This window comes from Ascidiella aspersa, chromosome 9 (genome assembly GCF_963924565.1).
Source record: "Ascidiella aspersa chromosome 9, kaAscAspe10.2, whole genome shotgun sequence".
Classification (NCBI taxonomy): domain Eukaryota; kingdom Metazoa; phylum Chordata; class Ascidiacea; order Phlebobranchia; family Ascidiidae; genus Ascidiella; species Ascidiella aspersa.
The window spans coordinates 8204064-8222306 of NC_139455.1; the positions used below are offsets into that span (position 1 = coordinate 8204064).

Consider the following 18243-nt stretch of genomic DNA (forward strand, 5'->3'; position numbering starts at 1 on the left):
GACACACACAAACAAATGTGTTTAATAACATTTGTGATCTAGCCCCTCGGAAGTTGCTTTATGACCAACGATTACGGCTTCCGTATCAATAGTACACCGAAAAGCCATCGCAGACTCGCCGAATCTGTCGATCTATGATGCAAGCAGAGCAAGCCAGAAAAACAACTGGCCTGCAGTGAGGTTCGAACTCACGACCTCCGGTCAAGCCGGGACCGTCGCTCTACCAACTGAGCTATGCAGGCTCAGAGAGGAGCGAGTCGAGAAACAACCATGCGCCAATACTTGCACATTTTGTTAGTACAAGCAACTTCACACTGGGGGATCATCAGTCCGTATCAATCAATGAAAGACACACACAAACATATGTGTTTAATAACATCTGTAATGTGCAAGTATTGGCGCATGGTTGTTTCTCGACTCGCTCCTCTCTGAGCCTGCATAGCTCAGTTGGTAGAGCGACGGTCCCGGCTTGACCGGAGGTCGTGAGTTCGAACCTCACTTCAGGCCAGTTGTTTTTCTGGCTTGCTCTGCTTGCATCATAGATCGACAGATTCGGCGAGTCTGCGATGGCTTTTCGGTGTACTAATTAAGCTCAGCTGTCATTATTACATATCAAAAATGTTGAACTGGGTGGTCAACAAACCAAGTTAAAGGTTTTGAAATTTACGTCTCATGAGAATACAAATGTATTTTTACAAAAACTTAAACTGTTTCAGTATGTAATGGTCTAAAATCGGGTAGCGGCGACACTTATCTATAAAGGGGCTCCAACATAACGATTGGAACAAGAAAATTGTGCGAAGGTGGTAACCATTCTTAATCTGTTTAAACTTACCGCAGAGGCCGACTGTTTTATTAAACATGGTCGAGACTGGTATCATAATGACGACGAAGGGGGAGGTGGCGAGGGTGACGTAAAACAGGTTCAGGTTGATTTCGGGAATACGCAGGTTGACCTTGCTATCGGCCATCGATATTGTCATTCCTGCCCCAGACCACATAAGCGTAACACTGCTGCCGTTTACGAAAACCTGCGACAAAAATATTCTTTAGATTAGATGAGCGCTTTCTTGTCAGCCCGAAATTGCTTTAAATGAAAGGACAACTTGGTTTAAGTGTCGAACTAAACGCCGGTTGCCTAGCCTTCAAAACAAATTGGAAAACAATGTATTAAATATCTGCAAACGTGTTTCGCCATTCACCGAATTAGACAGGGAGATGCCGTCAGCTTGATACAACTCGACTGTTGTATAGTCCCATCGGACAAACACCTTCTTCAGGCAAGTGAGCGGTCCGCTTGGTGAGGTGGAACACACTTCGTTTTCGCTAAACAAAGCAAATGTCATTAATTGCCTGGTTCGCAGTAGTTCGTCGTTATAACTGGCCATGTTTCATTTTCTTTTAGATGCATTTGCCTTATTCCCTTGTTATGAGTAGCAACAAAATTGACCTCTTTTTTATTTAGTCATCGCAAGTTTGCGGTGTTGACTTAGTATTTGAGGTGCTCAGCAGTAATTATAAAAGTCTGCACCAATTAACAGCGACATCTTGATTGCCCATTTTTAGAGGAGACTGCAATTAGTTTTGATGTTTTAACATGAGCAGGGGGTGAGTAGAAGAATGCCATTGCAAGATTGGTGCCATATAGTTTTAAACATAACCTAGGATAAAAAAAGTAATTTTTAGAAACACCATACCTGTAGATATGGAGGCGAGATGGTGCAGTTCGGTAGGTGACGAGAGTGTACTGACATTGACCCATGAAGCTATATGGCCTGCTATCGAAAGTCATGTAATGGGGGTCTCCATAAGCAACACAAGCACCTGCGAATACACAAATCACGTGAGCATGTGAAAATCGCTTGGTATCTGATGACAAGAAAGTGTTAAACAGAGGTCCGTTGTAAACTAATAATCTCGAACTGAGGTTTTGGCAATTTGACTGGTCCCTGCATTATTCGAAGGAAACAAAAGATGTAACAAAGTTAACCTGTTTAAACATTACTGCTGTAATAAGAGCGTTTTACTTTTTTGTCCCCCCAAAAAAGTTATATAACCTAATGAATAAATTGTTGTCGACCCCACTTTGCGATCAGGTGATATAATTTATCAACCAAGAACTTTACGTATAGCAATGAGCTTATTGTTGAGTATATCAACTCACATTGGCATTCCACGTTGGGGCAGCAAGGGTCGTCGGGGTTGGGGATATCAACTCGGCTCTGTCCTATCGCGCAGGTCTTCTGTGAGTTTGTGCAGTACTTGGGGTGCTCGACAATCTCGCAATCGCCGTCGCAAGAGCATTGACAGCTCTTGGTCATGCAAGTGCCCGCTTTCCATGTCGAGCCGGCCTGTGCGCAAGCGAAACAACTTCGGTTTATTATGTCCCGGTTTCCCGCTTTGTCACGAACGTTCGCTCCAGCACGCAAAATACAACAAAATGGACGGATCAACGCGACGGCGGAGGGGGATGTTTCATGGCTACCATCAACCCGAAAGGCAATCGTGTGGAAAACGATTTATACTTAATAGGATAAAACTATAGAGAGCTTGGTGTAATACAGTATCCATTTGCCGTGTCGCACAATAAGGGCAATCATTGAAAAACAGTTAATCTAAAGCCACCTTTGAACGTTTTAGTGCGAATTTCGCAGACTTGTTTTTGCTATTTCCAGCAAAAATAATTGAGGGTTTGGCGATTCATTTTTAGCACAATTTAACTCTTCTGACTATAGCTAAATATCGAACTAAATAATCGTAAATTATAAGTAACCTATCCCCAGTCCTAGCTGACGGGTTTACAGCTAAAGCATATGACTGTGTCTCCTATAGTTTAAGGCAGTCAATACATTCTGCACCAATTACAGATACTTTTATCATTTCGTCAAGGGCATAAAATATGTTTAACTATTGAATGTACAACACAATATAACCATATAGGGCTGTTATGCATTAGCATTTTATGGCAACGTGTTCTGCACATGTTAATGTCACTCAAAATTGATATCCGATAGTTGGTTTTGGAAGTATAAGTAGATTGTAGACATCAGATGGAATAAAGGTGGAGCCGTTTATCTTATTATTTTAGGATTGATTTAATACAAACAAAAAGAGAACTAAAAACATACAGCGCTGCGTTAGTTTAGCGTTGTTCTTTACCGAATAGCTTTGGCCCTGGTCGTAACAGTCCGATACACAGCAAGTTGCGTTGCAACACGGCGTACTACTTTTCGTGTTCGGTAGGCTGGTTTGGCCGGTGGCGCAGACCTCTTTTGTGCAAACGCTATCGTCTTGGTATAACTTCACCAGCGGACAGCCGCTTTCTTGCTCGAGACATATCTGTAACAAAATTAGCTCTCACAGTTACGTTTTTAATCAAAAGTAACCGTTATTGTAAACGGGTGGCAACAACACAAATTGCCGTTGCAAAATTATTTTTGTTACTAGTTTGACATATGTCTTACATACATGTGTTGCAGTATCGTAGCATGACGTATTTAGTCGGTAAAATGTTTACTGGTAAAACAACTGTTTGTTAAATGCTGAAAATATATAACAGGAAAACACCCAGGTAAAGCAATATGCTACTTTACTGGCTTGTTGTAAATATTTTTTTAGACTTAAACTAATTTAAAAAATAAGGCAAAAAAATGAATGCAACACAAGTTTTGGTAAAACGCGATAAACCTGGGTAACGCATTCAGAACTCTTCCAAGTTTCGTTGATCGCTCTCAAATTTTCTTCTGCGTCAAGGCACTTTGTACAAACGCACGTTCGGTTTGCGCAGCAGGGATTAAGCATACCGTCCTGAAGTAATGTGAAATAAAACAGTTTGTAAGCTAGTTAGTTGTAAATAAGGCAGGGTTGCAACGTTAATGACAATTTGAATTTAAATTTACAATTGTGAAAACGTAAATATTTTCAGTGCGCAGTGAAACATCAGAGATTTTTAATTCGGTAATTTAATTGTGCGCATGTGCTTCATAGGTAAATTTAGCTAATCGTGTTTTTTTTTTCTAAACCAAAGTGGTCCATAAAAAGCACCTATATATTTCTCTGATTGAATTTCTTAGTTGTGAACAATGTTTACCTGCGAAAGCTCGACTTGGCGCGACTTATCTGTAATGCATTGCCCGGCTTAGCTATACACAACAACGTTATTTCAAACGCGTTACCGTAAAAATTTCCTCCGGAATGCCGCACTCTGGTTTAGAAGCGGCGCATTGCGTTTCGTTGCAAGAGCAGTTGTAGGACGGACAGCATTCATCTCCGGTAGCTGGGTATTCCTACAACACACCGAATAGTCAAGAAAAACTTTGTTTTGGTTCAAATTTGCGAGGTATGTTTGTTACCCTCCTAATCTTGGTTTAGATTTGGTTTCCTACTTTTTATAAGCGACAACGTCTTATTATTTGCGAAAAAGTGTGTTGTGCAGCCATTTTTAATGTTTAAACAGGGTGTGGCCAAATAAAAAATACCTAAAAGACAAGAAATACTAGTTTAGTTAAAAATTGAAGTTAAAGTAATGTCATCTAAGTAAGGAAGAGGGATGAATGTCGTAAAAATAATTTTTGCGTTATCGCGGTCGAAAGACAATTGGTTTTCAAAAGACTGGATGAAGTTCTTTTACAAGATTGTGTGCAACAACTTATCAAAATAGTTAAAATCACATTTGTTTCGCCAAAAGGTTCATTTAGAACAGGGGTTCTAAAACTGGGGTCCATAGACCCCTTGGGGAACGTGAGCTCGTTTTAAGGGTCCATGAATGCCCAATTAAAAGACTAGTGTATATTTAGAAGTAATCAAACTTTCAAAGAAAAAGTTTAATAAAACTAAAACATTCTTGCACTGAATGTATTCAGACTTCATTTCACTTTCACATTTTTTGGACCGAAACTGCAGATTTTCTAAGTTTATTTGTATTGTGACGCGAATTTATGACGTCATCTCAAAAAAATTCTTCACTAACGTGGTCTATGGATAGCGAAAAAATTCTTTAGGGATCCGCGGTAAAAAAAAGTATAAGAACCCCTGATTTAGAAGGTTTATTGTTTGGGGTGGATTTTTTCTGTAGTTACCTTCACTTCTTCGTAGTCTTGGCAAGTGGGCTTGGCCACGTTGGTGCAGTCGACAGGCTCGCACTCCACTCGAGAGCAGCAGGTTTCGTGTTCGCACCGGTAAGCGTCGCTTTTGTCTGGTTCGGCTGGAACTGTGACTGTTTTTTGACATGGGTCGCAAGGGAGGGGCTCCGGGCAAATTTTCGGGTCGCAAGCTGCAAATAAAAAAGATTGCGAACGGTCATTATGGCTGAAGACAGAAGCATACAACGGTCCGCTCGCCCAGCCTTCGTGAAGTAATCCATTCAGCCATTAGACCATGGGTTGTTGACTCTAATGTAGTCTAATACACCTTTGGGATGTTACCTCTCATGCCTATTTATAGCCTATTGATATGCCTATAAATAAGTTACTGCAAAAGAGAGTTACACCTCTTTAAACTATTAAGCTTATAAGACACTATATTTGTACCAAACACATGTGGATGTGGTTGTAAAGGGAAATTGACAATTCATAAAAATGAATATTAATATTTTTTTAATATTTTTTTCTAAAAGTGTGATTGCTGGATTGCTGAAGCTATTATAAGGCGTGTGTGAAAATTTCAGATCTCTAACGTGAATATTAGATGGTATTTGGGGCATTTGAAATCGAAAGGCCATATGTCGAATTTGAGCAGTTATGAAATTTTTGATCGCATATTAAAGCAAGGCCCGATTGATATTGACTACAAGCGATGGCTCATTTTGAAGAGTATGTCTTGTAGTTTATTTCGTGAAAAAATTAGCGAGAAAGTTTGAAAATTAGGTGTTAATATAGCTGAATATTAATATTCATAAAAATGAATATTAATATTTTTTCGTTAAAAGTGTGATTGCTGGAAAGATGTAAGCAATATAAGGATTGTGTAGAAATTTCAACTTTGTATCGTCACAACTTTTGGAGATATTGCCCAAAACCAATCCAGCGCGCCAATTTCGCCCAGGTCTTAATTTGCGGCCTGAGGTCAAATGTTGGACCCACCTCCATGGTTCAGACCAAATTTAAAAAGTTTTAAACAGGGTGGTCTAAGCGTATACTCTTTTTAGTTCAATATTAGTCTACTTAAGCCCATTCATGCTAATCATCAGAATGTTTAGGTCAAACCCTCGGGCTTTATTTTATTTAATAGCCTGGTAAAAAACAGATGCCGTTTTGATTTGCTTGCGTTACCTGTGCTTTTTTGGTATCCAGATACAATTTTAAATTAAAGGTAACCCAGTTTACAGCCTATATAGGGCAAGGTAATGGAAAACCAACCGCATGTGCTTTCAATGGGGCATCCGCAGGCATGTGTGTTTTTTATATTGCAGCCGGGCGCTGGGCAAGAGGTGCTGTTAACGCAATGCTGGTTGGTCATGTTCTTCTCTCCAGGACACACGCATTCGCCCCTCTGGCACTTCAGAGAACCGTTCACCAGATCAGTTACTTTTAGAACTTCGGGGGCTGTGCAGTTGATGGTGGCCACCCTCTCTGGGGTGAAGTCCTGCTCGCACACTGTGGAGCAAGAACAAACCATTAATTTCTTGCACTGCAGAAGATAGGCCTCCGAACAGAAAGGTTAAAAATTGTGAAACGAAAGGGTCGGTTTTGATATATGCAACAGAGTATACTGTTAGGCATTGAGAAATATTTCGGCTGCAGGCTTAAACTGTTGTTTTCTTTTACTTTTATAGAAACTGATGACGGCACTTTGGCCAAAAAAATATTTTCTTTAACATATGTTTGATACACAACTTCTGTTATGTTTTAAAGATTTTAATGTATCTATTGACAGATGGTCGTTATTGTTTAATAACATAGCAAAACTAAATTCTGCAAAACTGTTTTAGGTTTTATTGTGACGGATTTGCAATCAGCAATTGAAAGCTTAAACAAACCAGTTTCTGAAAACAGAAAATTACCAGTATGTCTCGTAGGTCATTGACCTAGCACATGGGTTTTTGGAAGCAAAATCTTTTACCACAAGTAAAGGGCATTGCCATTAGGTAAATATGCCCATAACGACTGGTATAGCTTTTGATTGGAACTTATAATAGCCAAACAGAGCGTCTAACGCCGGGGTAGGTAAGTATTTTTAACCGCGGGCAGGATGAGAAACTTAAATGTTGTTGTGGGCCGGGTTCATAGTAGGATCTCAAATACAGGCACCATGACGTCATACTCTGACGGTATAAAAAAAACCAACGAACTTGTTATTACGTTTTGAGTTGTGCGCAAATATGCAATTTAAGTCTAATTTAAAGAAGGCTACAAGACGTCGTGCGAAGCGCGAAAAAATTGCGACTATATTTGTTTTGAAATGCAAAGTTTAATTTAGATTTAGAGGAGGGTGTGACGCATTGAGCACACATAAAATAAATGTACATTGCTTGATATATTGGCGTTCATCAAGTTCTGCTGACCCAAAAGTTAAGATTAAAAACTTAAGATTAAAATACGTAAAAAATTTCGCACAAAAAACTTTTTTTTGCTTTTTGTGGCTTTTAGTTACAGATGTGTTATCTGCGGTACGACGGTCATATTGCAACGACGATATAAATCGGGAGAAACACATACTATGGAATTAACTAAATTAGGTTGACAAAATGTGAATCGGTATATTAGAAAACGGTCGGTATTTCGTTCATATTTTAAAAACGGAATACTTTCGACCGAACAATTTCCGTTTTTGTTTATAAAACAGGCTAAAAATCCAATTTAGCGGGATCATGACTAGATCCGTCCATGAAAAAATATAATCAAACATGTAGGAACTCGCTCTTGTTTTTGCTTAGCTTATGTGTTTTAAGAAAAATAAGCCGCGGGCTGGTTGCCAGACCAGATCTGGCCCGCGGGCCTCATGTTGCCCAGGTCTGGTCTAACATCAACAACTATAGCACTCTTTGTTAAGTATAAATCTAGAGACCACCGTCATCAACTTGGTTCAAATTGTGATGTAGAAACTCAGGAATCTAATGTAGCGTTGCGTCACAAAAAAATCACCAGCCTTCGAAAAAAATGATATGCTCCGGAACGTTCATAAATAACATAGCAGTTGCCAACGCATTTTGTAAAGAAGCGAAAACCGTACCGCACGTCTTTGTCGGGCAGCATTCGCCTGTATCCGTTGTTTCCAACGAGGCATATGTGGGACAGCTCTTTTCGGGGCATGTGATGGGTAAGGCGTTGACCTTGTAGCAGCCGGCGCCGTCGCTGACACAGGTGTAGTCAGTGCAATTCTCCCTCCATGATGATTCGGGATCCTGCGGCGCAGATTCGGCACGAAAACGTACTTTAATAATCCGTAATGATTTGGCGCATAATTATTTTGAAGGTTAAACATTTACAGATTTTACACACTATAAATCTGACGACTAAGCGTTGTTTAAGTGAAAGCTTTTTGACATTACGTTTTGAATTATATGTTTTTACGTTAAAATTTGTCAAAAATTGCTAAAGAGAAAATCTCGTTTCTTTTAAAGAGAAATCTCGTTTCTTTTGGGTAAGAAAATAATCGTCCTAGTTATAACCTATAGTACCAGTAGTAGACTACAATACAACTTTCGTTCTTAAAATGTTTGTTTGCTTAAATTCCTTCTGCAGTAAACTAACCCGTAGCTCCCCTCCCGTGTAGCAACCGATGCATTCGCACGAGTACTCTTTGCAGCAGGCAGTCTCGTTCACAAGCGTCTTGTTTTGGTGGGGCTGACAAGTAGGTTCCTCCTTGCAAGTAACTGTGCAGTTCGGCAGCACGCAGTCGCAGCATTCCAAGCTTACTTCGTAGTCGTCACAGGTGTTGTTTGGCTGCAAATCCGGCGTTGAATCAAAATTTAAAGTCACTTTGTAATGACAAACCTATATTAAATGACTTTTGAAGTACTGGGTCGGTGGCTTTGTTTTGTCTTGCACTAATAGAATTTGAAATATTTGTAACCTCGCGAGTTTCAACAAAACAAAATTAGGCAGTTTTACTTTCATAACAAAAACATAACTTACCAGTTCCCGTAACCGAACAAATGTCACTAGAACAATTAAAGGCATCAATAATCAGTATCTATTTAAAAAAAGATTTAACTAGAAACTATACCCATTTAACCAAACCAGACGTTGTATCTCGTAGCCATATACTGTATTAAAAGCCTCAAAAGTTAATTAGAAATCTTACCAACTAAAGTTTTTTTTAGACATGTTTTTCTCTTTGCTGTTCATTCGATTATAATATGGTTGGTTTTGGATTTTAGGATAAAATATAGGAATAACCAGATTCCTGCAGCTCCATTTCAAGTTTGTTTATTCTTAATTTATAAGCGATTAATATCAAGTAAACAAAACCTAGAATCCGCATTGATAGAAAAAAGCTAAAAAGAATAAATTACTTTCACTCCTTTCCTTCCCAGTTTTCGAAAGTAATCAAAGGCGTTACAGTTACGTCATAAACCAAACAACGTAAGTTTTTGTTTGTTTATTCCAAGCAAATTTAAAATTCTATCGCATTGTCTTGAAATTGCTGGACTTACGTAATTTTCCAGATTTATTTGGTGCTTAGCTTAGCTGGGCGTTAAGTTGTGATACTCTTTTAGTTTCAGAATTTCTTACTTGTTACAATTCGTAGCAATAAGGAACATAAATATTCGTAACAAACTGCGACCTTGCGCAGCAAACAGACTGCATCCGTCACTCGTAGAATTAAACTAATTTTACTTAGAATAAAATAACTATATAGGCCTAGGGGGTTAAGCAGTATTTCCTGTAAACCATTTTCACTTTCATACCGAGTCATTGTACTTTAACTGGATTTTATGTTGGTGTATATTTGAATTTTAATCATAGCTAAAACGCAAATGCGTAAATGTCTATAGTGCTCCGGTTTCCAAACTTAAAAAGAAATTACGTGAGGTGCCCCCGTTTATGTCGCTTTGCTATAAAAATAACCTGTAAGGAAAAATCGACACTACGTAAAGACCGACGTAAAACCGTAAACAACAAACATATTTATTATCTAATAAATGGAGAAGCTGGATGAGATCTTCTTTTTATTTGTCGAATTTGGGTTGGGTTGGGACAAAAATTTTTCCAACACAAACCCCAAAACAGCTTCACGGACTCAAATGGAGTCCAGTTTGGCCATAACTTGTCTATTGGTTCTGTGTACTTGCCCAGTTTGGAAATCTAAAGGGTGCGTTGGGCTTAAGAATAAGAAAACCATAAGTAATTATAAAGCACACATCTTTAGCCTAATAGGTTCGGAACAGTTTATATTTTAAAATTGTACCAAACCCTGTTTTAAAACAATTTCGGTCATGCTGAAGCTAAAGCAGTAAGTTTGAACGCCTCGAACCGAAACCTGATTCTTAGAAGTATGTTAACACGAACCGAACCTAAACCGGAAAAGGTAAACGTTTATATTCCATTTTTAAGGTGCGCATTCTACGTAATGGTCATGAGCTCATGAGGTATACTTTACCAACGGTATTCCTATTTGCATTTCTAATCTGTGCGACACGAGCAATTTTGTATACGTCGAATGACTTGAAGCGGCGATGGCGGTAATCAGCGCGCTGTACTGTCGAGTTCAGCAATCAGTTTTTAACTTACCGTATTGGTACAGCTGAGTCCTGTTATCACGTCGCATGTGACTCCGGCTGGTAGCGGGGCCAGCGGGTTGTTCAGGCTTCGACACTTTATTCCGGTGTAATAACCACAAGCTCCGATCGCCTTTGCCACGTTCTCGGACGATTCGAAGTCGCCACCCTTTTCTTCGGACGAGTAGTGGGTGTTGACCCACTTGTTGTACTTGCACACCATCTCGTATTCTTCCCCACATTCGGCTGTCGACACAAATCGGTTGGCAAATAAGGTTACTTGCTGATAACGCTGTCCGTTATACAGTTAAAGCTTGTTGCAACACAATTAAATCGGGTTGAAATTGAGAATTGATAAGGCTTAGTAAAAAAAAGTCACTGCCTATTAACCCGAAATTAAACCATCTATTGTTACACATAACGGTCTAAAAATAGTTATGTTTGACGGAATTCAACTTACGCGGTTCCAGTGTTGGTTTAAGGCAGTCGCACTTTTCTTTGGGGACACAGGTCCCGCTTTTGCTGTTATACTGGGTTCCTTCGGGACAACTGTAAAAAACACGCCATTTTTATTCGCAGAAGCTTTAACGACAGACCTAAAGACACAATGCTTGTCCACTTAGGTGTGTTATGTAGACCAACAACTAAGGGGAAGCAGTTACGAACTTTAGATGGTTTTATAATGAAACTGTAGACCAACATATGCCAACTTGTGGCAGCTTTCACGAATATGTATTAAGCTGAATTACTTCGGGGCACGAACCGTTATCTTACAACTTTCCCTCTAATTGTTTGTCAATCGTCCTGTAAAAGTAGTGGGACAAAATATCGAATGATACGTAATAATAACAAATGGCACCGAATGGCACCAAGTGGCACCAAATGGAACCCTGTGATACAAACAAATCGTGTGCCATTTTGTGTTCATTGCATCCTCCGTTACGTCTCCTACAATACATTTTGAAATGCTCTTATAAGACATGATATGTTTCAGTGTATAATAGAAGTGGATTCAGGAGTAAAACAGCGATTTAGTTTGGTGCTATTTGTTAGTATTCGATCCAATGTGGTTGCATTCGTGCAATTGAGTTTCGTTCTGTATTTAGTCCCACCGCTATAAAAGTCGGGACAGGTACTTCGACGTGCCATGGAGTGCCAAAAAGCAAAAAAACTGTTAAAAAATCCAGGCGCACTCACTCAGGGTAGCAACCTTCGTAACACCCGCCGAGACAAACTGGAGAAACGTCGCAGCAGAATGTGGTGCAAGGAACGCATGGCTTGTACTTCCACACGCATTGGTCGTCGTTGACGTTGTTGGCTTGGCACATGCGCGCTGTTGAAACAAAGGGCAAAGTTATCAACAAACAATGCTTTGCTCGATTTCTAGCAAACTGGTAAAAAACAGGTCGGCGTGTCTGGTTGGGTTGCAGAGATTCTTTGAATGGGTCTAGTTCTAAAATAATCTAAATAATGTTCAGAATCTGTAGTATGTGGTAGACATGTCCAATACTTTTTTTAATTCCCTTACTACTACCAGATGTTTTGATATTACCGAATACTCCTTGCGATGCGTTATATGCAAAACAAGTCAGGCTCCTTGATATTAGAACTCCATATATAAATAATCCTAATAACTACACAAGTAAGTTTCCCGACAGGCTGTATTGTTGTTTGAAAATAAAATGTCGTATCATGGCTGTTATTATTGGGTTAAAATTTGTTTTTTAAGGTTACCAGTTTGGAAGAGATTTAATTTTTTCAGTGCCCAACTATGAATGCAAATGTTTCGCAGAAATTTCCAGAGGTAAACTGCCCCTTCGACGGATAGCAACATAGCACATCGTCTTACGGCAAAGGTCGGCGCTCCGCCATTTTACGGCGATCGACATTTCTCCGCATAACTTGGCGTAGTCGGCCACGCTGTCGCAAAAGCACGAGCAGTCGCCACCGGTGTCGCAAGTGCAAGTTTCCCTGATGCACTTTTCGTAGAAATAGGTCACGTCCACCTAAAACAAAACGAAGCCGGATAATCTCTATTTTTTAGTTCCATTTTCCATTCGAAATTTCGATCGCATTACACTGAACGCACGCTTGCAAAAATAACCATATAGTTTTTTTTGTCGGAGGGATGCTAAATTCGAACAAGACGATCTGTAACTTTCGTCATTATTCACTTGGAAAATATACGTAAATTGGGCGGATTAATTTTTAAATAAAATATTTTAGTACAGATTGTTGGTGATAAAATGCATACAGCAAAACTCTATAAAATTTGTAGCAATAGTGTTGGACTTTTTTCCCAGAATTAAGCAGTAGGAAATACTTCTTGTCTATTGGACACATAGTTTTAAAATTAATGCAGATTGGCTGTGATTTTGTATCATCGGGTCAACCTAATCATGTGCATAAAGAAACAAATGAGAACACATAAAACGCACAGGTAGTGAAATTTGTGTAGTATTTTTTGATCTAAATCCGTACATTTTCATTGCATTCTTTAAACTGGGAGCTTCGCAGAACAGCGCATTGGCTTTCGGCCCATTTGCGTTTCTTAGGGTCGCACGTAGGAGTGACCGACTCGACCACGTCCGGACAGCTGTCCACTTTCCAGCTATTGCCAAAGTCCACCGCCGAAGTCACTAGGTTGTTGGTAGCTGTGGTAAAGTCGTCCGCAGCGTCGCCGTTTTGCAGCCCGCACAAACCGCACGTCGATTTCTGTGACGAAACAGAGTCTAGCAATTCGGAGAAACACTTTGAATTTACAAGTTTAACTTTACTTATGTATTTTTTTTTGTAAAGGCTAAACGGTAAAAAAATAATACTTTTATCAATCAGACCCATTTATCAATCATTTCTAGAAAAGGAGTGGACGGCTATATGTAATATATTCATAGATGTATGTGTGTACGTTAGATATATATAAAATATATATTTAATATCAAATTCAACGTTAGTTTATATCATAAGGGCTGCATCATTAAACCTTTTCTTCTAAAATTGTGTAAAAATATTACCGAGCCCAAAGACAAGCGTTACTCTTAAAACGTTAAACTATGGAAAGCTTTGCCAATACAGAAATAAGTTATAGGAGAATTGCAAACCTCGACGGTCTTTTTTATTTCTATGTAAACGGAGGCTTTTCTGTCCCACGTAATCTTTATGCCATTTTTTAAGTCAACAACGCGGTAATCGCCGATGTCCACCGTTGTTATGGCTCCCGTGAATAGAATGTTTTTCGTTTCAAGTGTCCTCGAATGGATCACAGTGGGCTGGGGTTTCTCTGTTTGGTTCGAGGTCAGCGTCAACTCTTGGACCTGTGCAATAAAGACGAATGCTCGGCAACCTTTTTTTGACTTGCGGCCGCAATCAAGGTATAAACGAGAACAGCGAAACATATGGAAACTCTTGCTACCAGGAATAATATTAATGCCAAACAGCTCCTCTAGTAATTCCATTTCTTTTCCAATGTTTTGGCGATCTATTTAAGTCTTCGCCCTCTTCAGGGAGAATGACGTCGCGTTTATGCGATTCACATGTTACTGTAGGTGTGTAACACGCACGATAAAATGTTACTGAGCCAAGGTTCACACAAGATTTGGGAAGAAAATGTTTCTATAACTATATACCCACGCGTAGTATGTGTTTTTTCGCGGTTAAAAACAAAAAAAGGCTACAGTAGGTATACTTGGTATCTGACTGTTTGATCTTTACTGTCATGATTACAATCGGAAGGTATGGATTACAATCGGAGGTAAACCCAACCACTTTTATAACACCACTATATGGCTTATTTCTGTTTTTATAGAAAATAAAAAATCCTTTACATTTTGCTTGATATTTTGGAATATTCTATCGAATAAATTACACTTGAAGGCATCGCCACATTTTCGTGCTCTTGTCAGCTTGTAAAAAAAACGGATATTTGCAGAGTTTTTTTGTACGAAATCACTATTTTATGTGCATCTCAATTCCCACTTTTTACCCAAGCTTTGAAAACATTTACTGTTTCTAGGGTGTGGTTAGATAAGAAATCTGCTATTGGAAAACGGTTAAACACACAATAGAATGGATTGTATATTTGAAACGATTTAAAGATTTGCTGCTTTAGACGTTATGTTGCGCGACAGTAATACCTTTATAAAATGTTTCGGCGATTTTTCTAAACAAATACATTTATGGAAAGAAATACTGATGCATTGGATTTATTCAAATCGCTGATTGCCATGTATACCATGCGCATCAAATCGACACAGGCACAATATAGTCTTACAATCGGACTCAATACCTAATCACCTAGCACCCAGGTGTCGACTTAGTTCTAAATTTTAGGAGGGACCCAGGCGCTTTACTTACACCGGCAATGATATGGATGGTCGACTGGCACATAGCCTGGTTCGAGCCTTGGCAGTCCTTGCTCTGCATAGTGATGCGGTACAGGAAGTTCTCGCCGGTTTTACACGAGTCTGAGGCCAGTAGGTACTTGCAGGTGCCGCGGAAGTCGTAGCGCTTCATATCAAACGTGGTGATGTAGGCGCCGGCCGCTACACGGCACTGACGGTAGCAGCTCTGGTTCGACACCTTCCACACGCTCCTCGGCATGCAAGTCCTGCGGAAATGCGCATAGAAATAAACGACAACGCCTCGCGGTGCACAAATTGCCACCATATCCGAGGAACCGGCACTTTCGGGCCGAATAACGAGTGTGGTCAAGTTTGCCGTATGGGATTTTGACGACGGTCAAATGAAAATTGTTAGTTTTGGTTAACTAAATTCTATATTAAAATAAGTCTAGTGTCTATTTGTAGCTTGGTTTAGGTGCTTTTAAATGTTTCGGGATTTAGCTCCAATATGGAATATGGATGTACGGAATATACGCGAACTACAATTATTTTACTAATTTGTTTTCATGCTGATTGAAAAAGGATATTTAGTCAAGAAAACTATACCAATTGTTAGGATGTGTAGATGTCTGCCTAATTGTTTGACATTTACATTATCCTAATTCATGCCCAATTACTTTTATTTCATGTTTCCGTACGTTTATAAGAATCAAAAGCATAAATGGATCTGAGAATCCGCTGTCAAGCTGCATTTAATAGTCGGCGCGTTCAACCGTCTATAACTTGAAAATTGTTGCACAAATTTAAAAAACGAACATTCACACAGCGTGGTCATACTACTGCCACGAGGACTTATTAAGTGTCACTTACATTGTCTTGCATCCTTCGGTCACGGCTTCTCCAACTTGATACTCCTGGTTGTTGTGAAAGCACGGGCATTCTGATGCATTGATGCAATTGTCGCCATTTCGTACCAGCCCGCCTTCGCAGACGCAACCTGAAAAAAAAAATATATAACTTTGCCAAGTCATCAAAAGTTGAATTTAATTCTGCAGTTTTGATGCTTCGTACTATAAATCCTTTAAACCTTTCGATATGAACCTGAAAAAACCAAGCTTTAGTAGGTCTCAAGTATTCTAGTGTGACAAAAGTTAGAAAGCCGGTAAAAATTGTAACATATCAAGAAAGCCGAAAACGAAAGTCAAAAAAAAATAACCCAAATCAAATACAGATAGCTTTTGTCAATATAACAAATCCAATAAAATAGAATTCTGTTTATAACAAAAGTTTGTAAATGCAACTTCAAACTTGTGAAGTTACGATAAATTACAGCGCTGAATTGTTAAAGTTTGTTATAGACTAGCGAAAATGACCGCATGGCGATGTAGTGTTGCAAAACCGATCAAGCAACTTACAAGATTTGACATGTTGTTTTGAGGAGAAATAGCACAAACTGGCGTTTTTTTGCATTCAATTGGACTTTGTCACGTTCAAATGTGAAGTATACGAATATGAGCACGTGTTATTAAACCGCAAAAACACCGTAATCCAGATTTACGTAAAATTCTATTCACTACATTTCATCACCCAGACACAATATTGACGTGATTGACCAGAACCGATTATTTTGACTTGGTCTGTTACGGATAATCCACGTATTTACGACATTCAATAACGGACCCGCAGATGTAAATTAGGAATTTTGGTGACGGGTCGTGTGTTTAGTACAACTGTGTTTAAGGTGACAAATCGTTTACTGGCATAAGTTGTTATTATCACGTTTTTCAAGCCCACGTAGTTGAATGACAAATCGTGGATTTTGAAGAAAAAATGATCGTTCACACTTTAATAAAGCGTAATAACGTGAATACACATAAACCCCTGCTATTTTGTTATTAAATGTATGACAGCTTTCAAGCTTCACAACACAGAGGCCTGAGAAGGCTGAACAATAGGGGCCTTTCATATATATACTACGAAACTATTTGGTTGAAAGAGGCTGCGCCACGAAAAAAAAACAAATTACACGAGAAGCTTTTTCTCAATTACCAATAGGATGTCCTTTAATATGATTAAGGTTTACACTTTGTCTATAATAATAATAATAATAATGATATGTCTATAATAATACCTTAAAAACGTTTACAGCGTAAATTTATTAAAATACTTCATCATTTATAGTTTTAATTTACAAAAAGTAAAACAGCAGATTGAAATTTAATTTCAACATAAAATCAAACGTCGCAAACAGTTAAATCTTTAAGCCAAACCAGGCGGATCTTATAGCAAAAAAAAAACATAGTTTGCGAAACTCTTTGTAATACAGAACTATTGCGATTAGAATCCCGGAAAGAATAGAGTGTTATGAGATTTTTTTTACTTCTAGGCGTACAAAAGACGTTTGTTTGTTGGGGACGTGCCGAACCCACAATATGGTGCTTTGTACTGCGAACAATTCGGGATCATGTTTCGGTGGAAAAATGTAGATACCCTTCAAAGACAAAGCACAATGACCCGACAAATATGCGATCCATCTTTAGCGACAGAAAATGGGAAAAACCCGACCGTAATAAAAGTCGATCTTGGTGTGTGTGATAAGCTGGGTACTGTGGATATCATCAACTGACGAAGCGTCTCTACTTATGCCTTTTTAAAATCCACAAAACGCATTACCACCAAATCGTTCCCAGACAAGTCACGAGAGTTTAGCTCAGTGGTCGGCAAACTTTTTTTTGTCGCGCCCAAAGTACTCTTTTTCAGAGTTATTGAAGGCCCACTACAAACCAAAACGGAAACAGTGGCGGATTCAGGCCATTTGATTTTAAAGTGAAGTATTAGACGGCGCCTTGTTGCCCAAAACATTGCCATGCCATAATGTAAAACATACTATAAAATGAAATTTTTTTCGTTTACATAAAGTTAAAGTTGTCAAAAATAGTTCGACAGGCACTCTCAGGGTTACATTTGGCTTGTGGGCCTTTCCAAGCTAAGCCAATTTAATAATTCTATGCCACACCAACTGTTAAAATAAAGTACAATAATTGTACGGCTATTACGCGGCCCACAAATACATGATAACACTAATCTATTCAAAAGTAACTCGCGGCCCACTAAAAATGGCTCTGCGGCCCACAGTTTGCCGACCACTGGTTTAGCTGAAGGGGGCGCTACTCTTTGGAAAGAGGTGAAGAAAGCATTTAAACGAAGGCTTTGTGTCTAAGCAAGGTTCGAGAGACGGAGGCT

General features: G+C 39.0%; 2 protein-coding genes across 2 annotated transcripts in view; both read right to left on the reverse strand.

The window, feature by feature from the left end:
* LOC146132259 (uncharacterized) overlaps positions 1-10923 on the reverse strand; it is a 43454-nt gene extending 32531 nt beyond the window's left edge. Inside the window, exons 1-12 of the mRNA XM_083397243.1 lie at positions 10674-10923; positions 8691-8882; positions 8170-8341; positions 6357-6593; positions 5079-5272; positions 4176-4286; positions 3688-3807; positions 3160-3339; positions 2165-2351; positions 1698-1824; positions 1203-1326; positions 836-1031 (exon numbers count right to left, since the gene is read on the reverse strand). Coding sequence (XP_083253369.1) covers positions 836-1031; positions 1203-1326; positions 1698-1824; positions 2165-2351; positions 3160-3339; positions 3688-3807; positions 4176-4286; positions 5079-5272; positions 6357-6593; positions 8170-8341; positions 8691-8882; positions 10674-10883 — 2050 coding nt within the window. The 5' untranslated portion in view covers positions 10884-10923. The remainder of the gene's footprint in view (positions 1-835; positions 1032-1202; positions 1327-1697; positions 1825-2164; positions 2352-3159; positions 3340-3687; positions 3808-4175; positions 4287-5078; positions 5273-6356; positions 6594-8169; positions 8342-8690; positions 8883-10673) is intronic.
* Positions 10924-11085: 162 nt separating this feature from the next.
* The window catches only part of LOC146132260 (mucin-6-like), a 33322-nt gene continuing 26164 nt past the window's right edge, over positions 11086-18243 (reverse strand). Inside the window, exons 24-30 of the mRNA XM_083397244.1 lie at positions 15871-15997; positions 15014-15266; positions 13762-13974; positions 13142-13375; positions 12510-12666; positions 11858-11993; positions 11086-11209 (exon numbers count right to left, since the gene is read on the reverse strand). Of these exons, the coding sequence (XP_083253370.1) occupies positions 11086-11209; positions 11858-11993; positions 12510-12666; positions 13142-13375; positions 13762-13974; positions 15014-15266; positions 15871-15997 (1244 nt within the window). The remainder of the gene's footprint in view (positions 11210-11857; positions 11994-12509; positions 12667-13141; positions 13376-13761; positions 13975-15013; positions 15267-15870; positions 15998-18243) is intronic.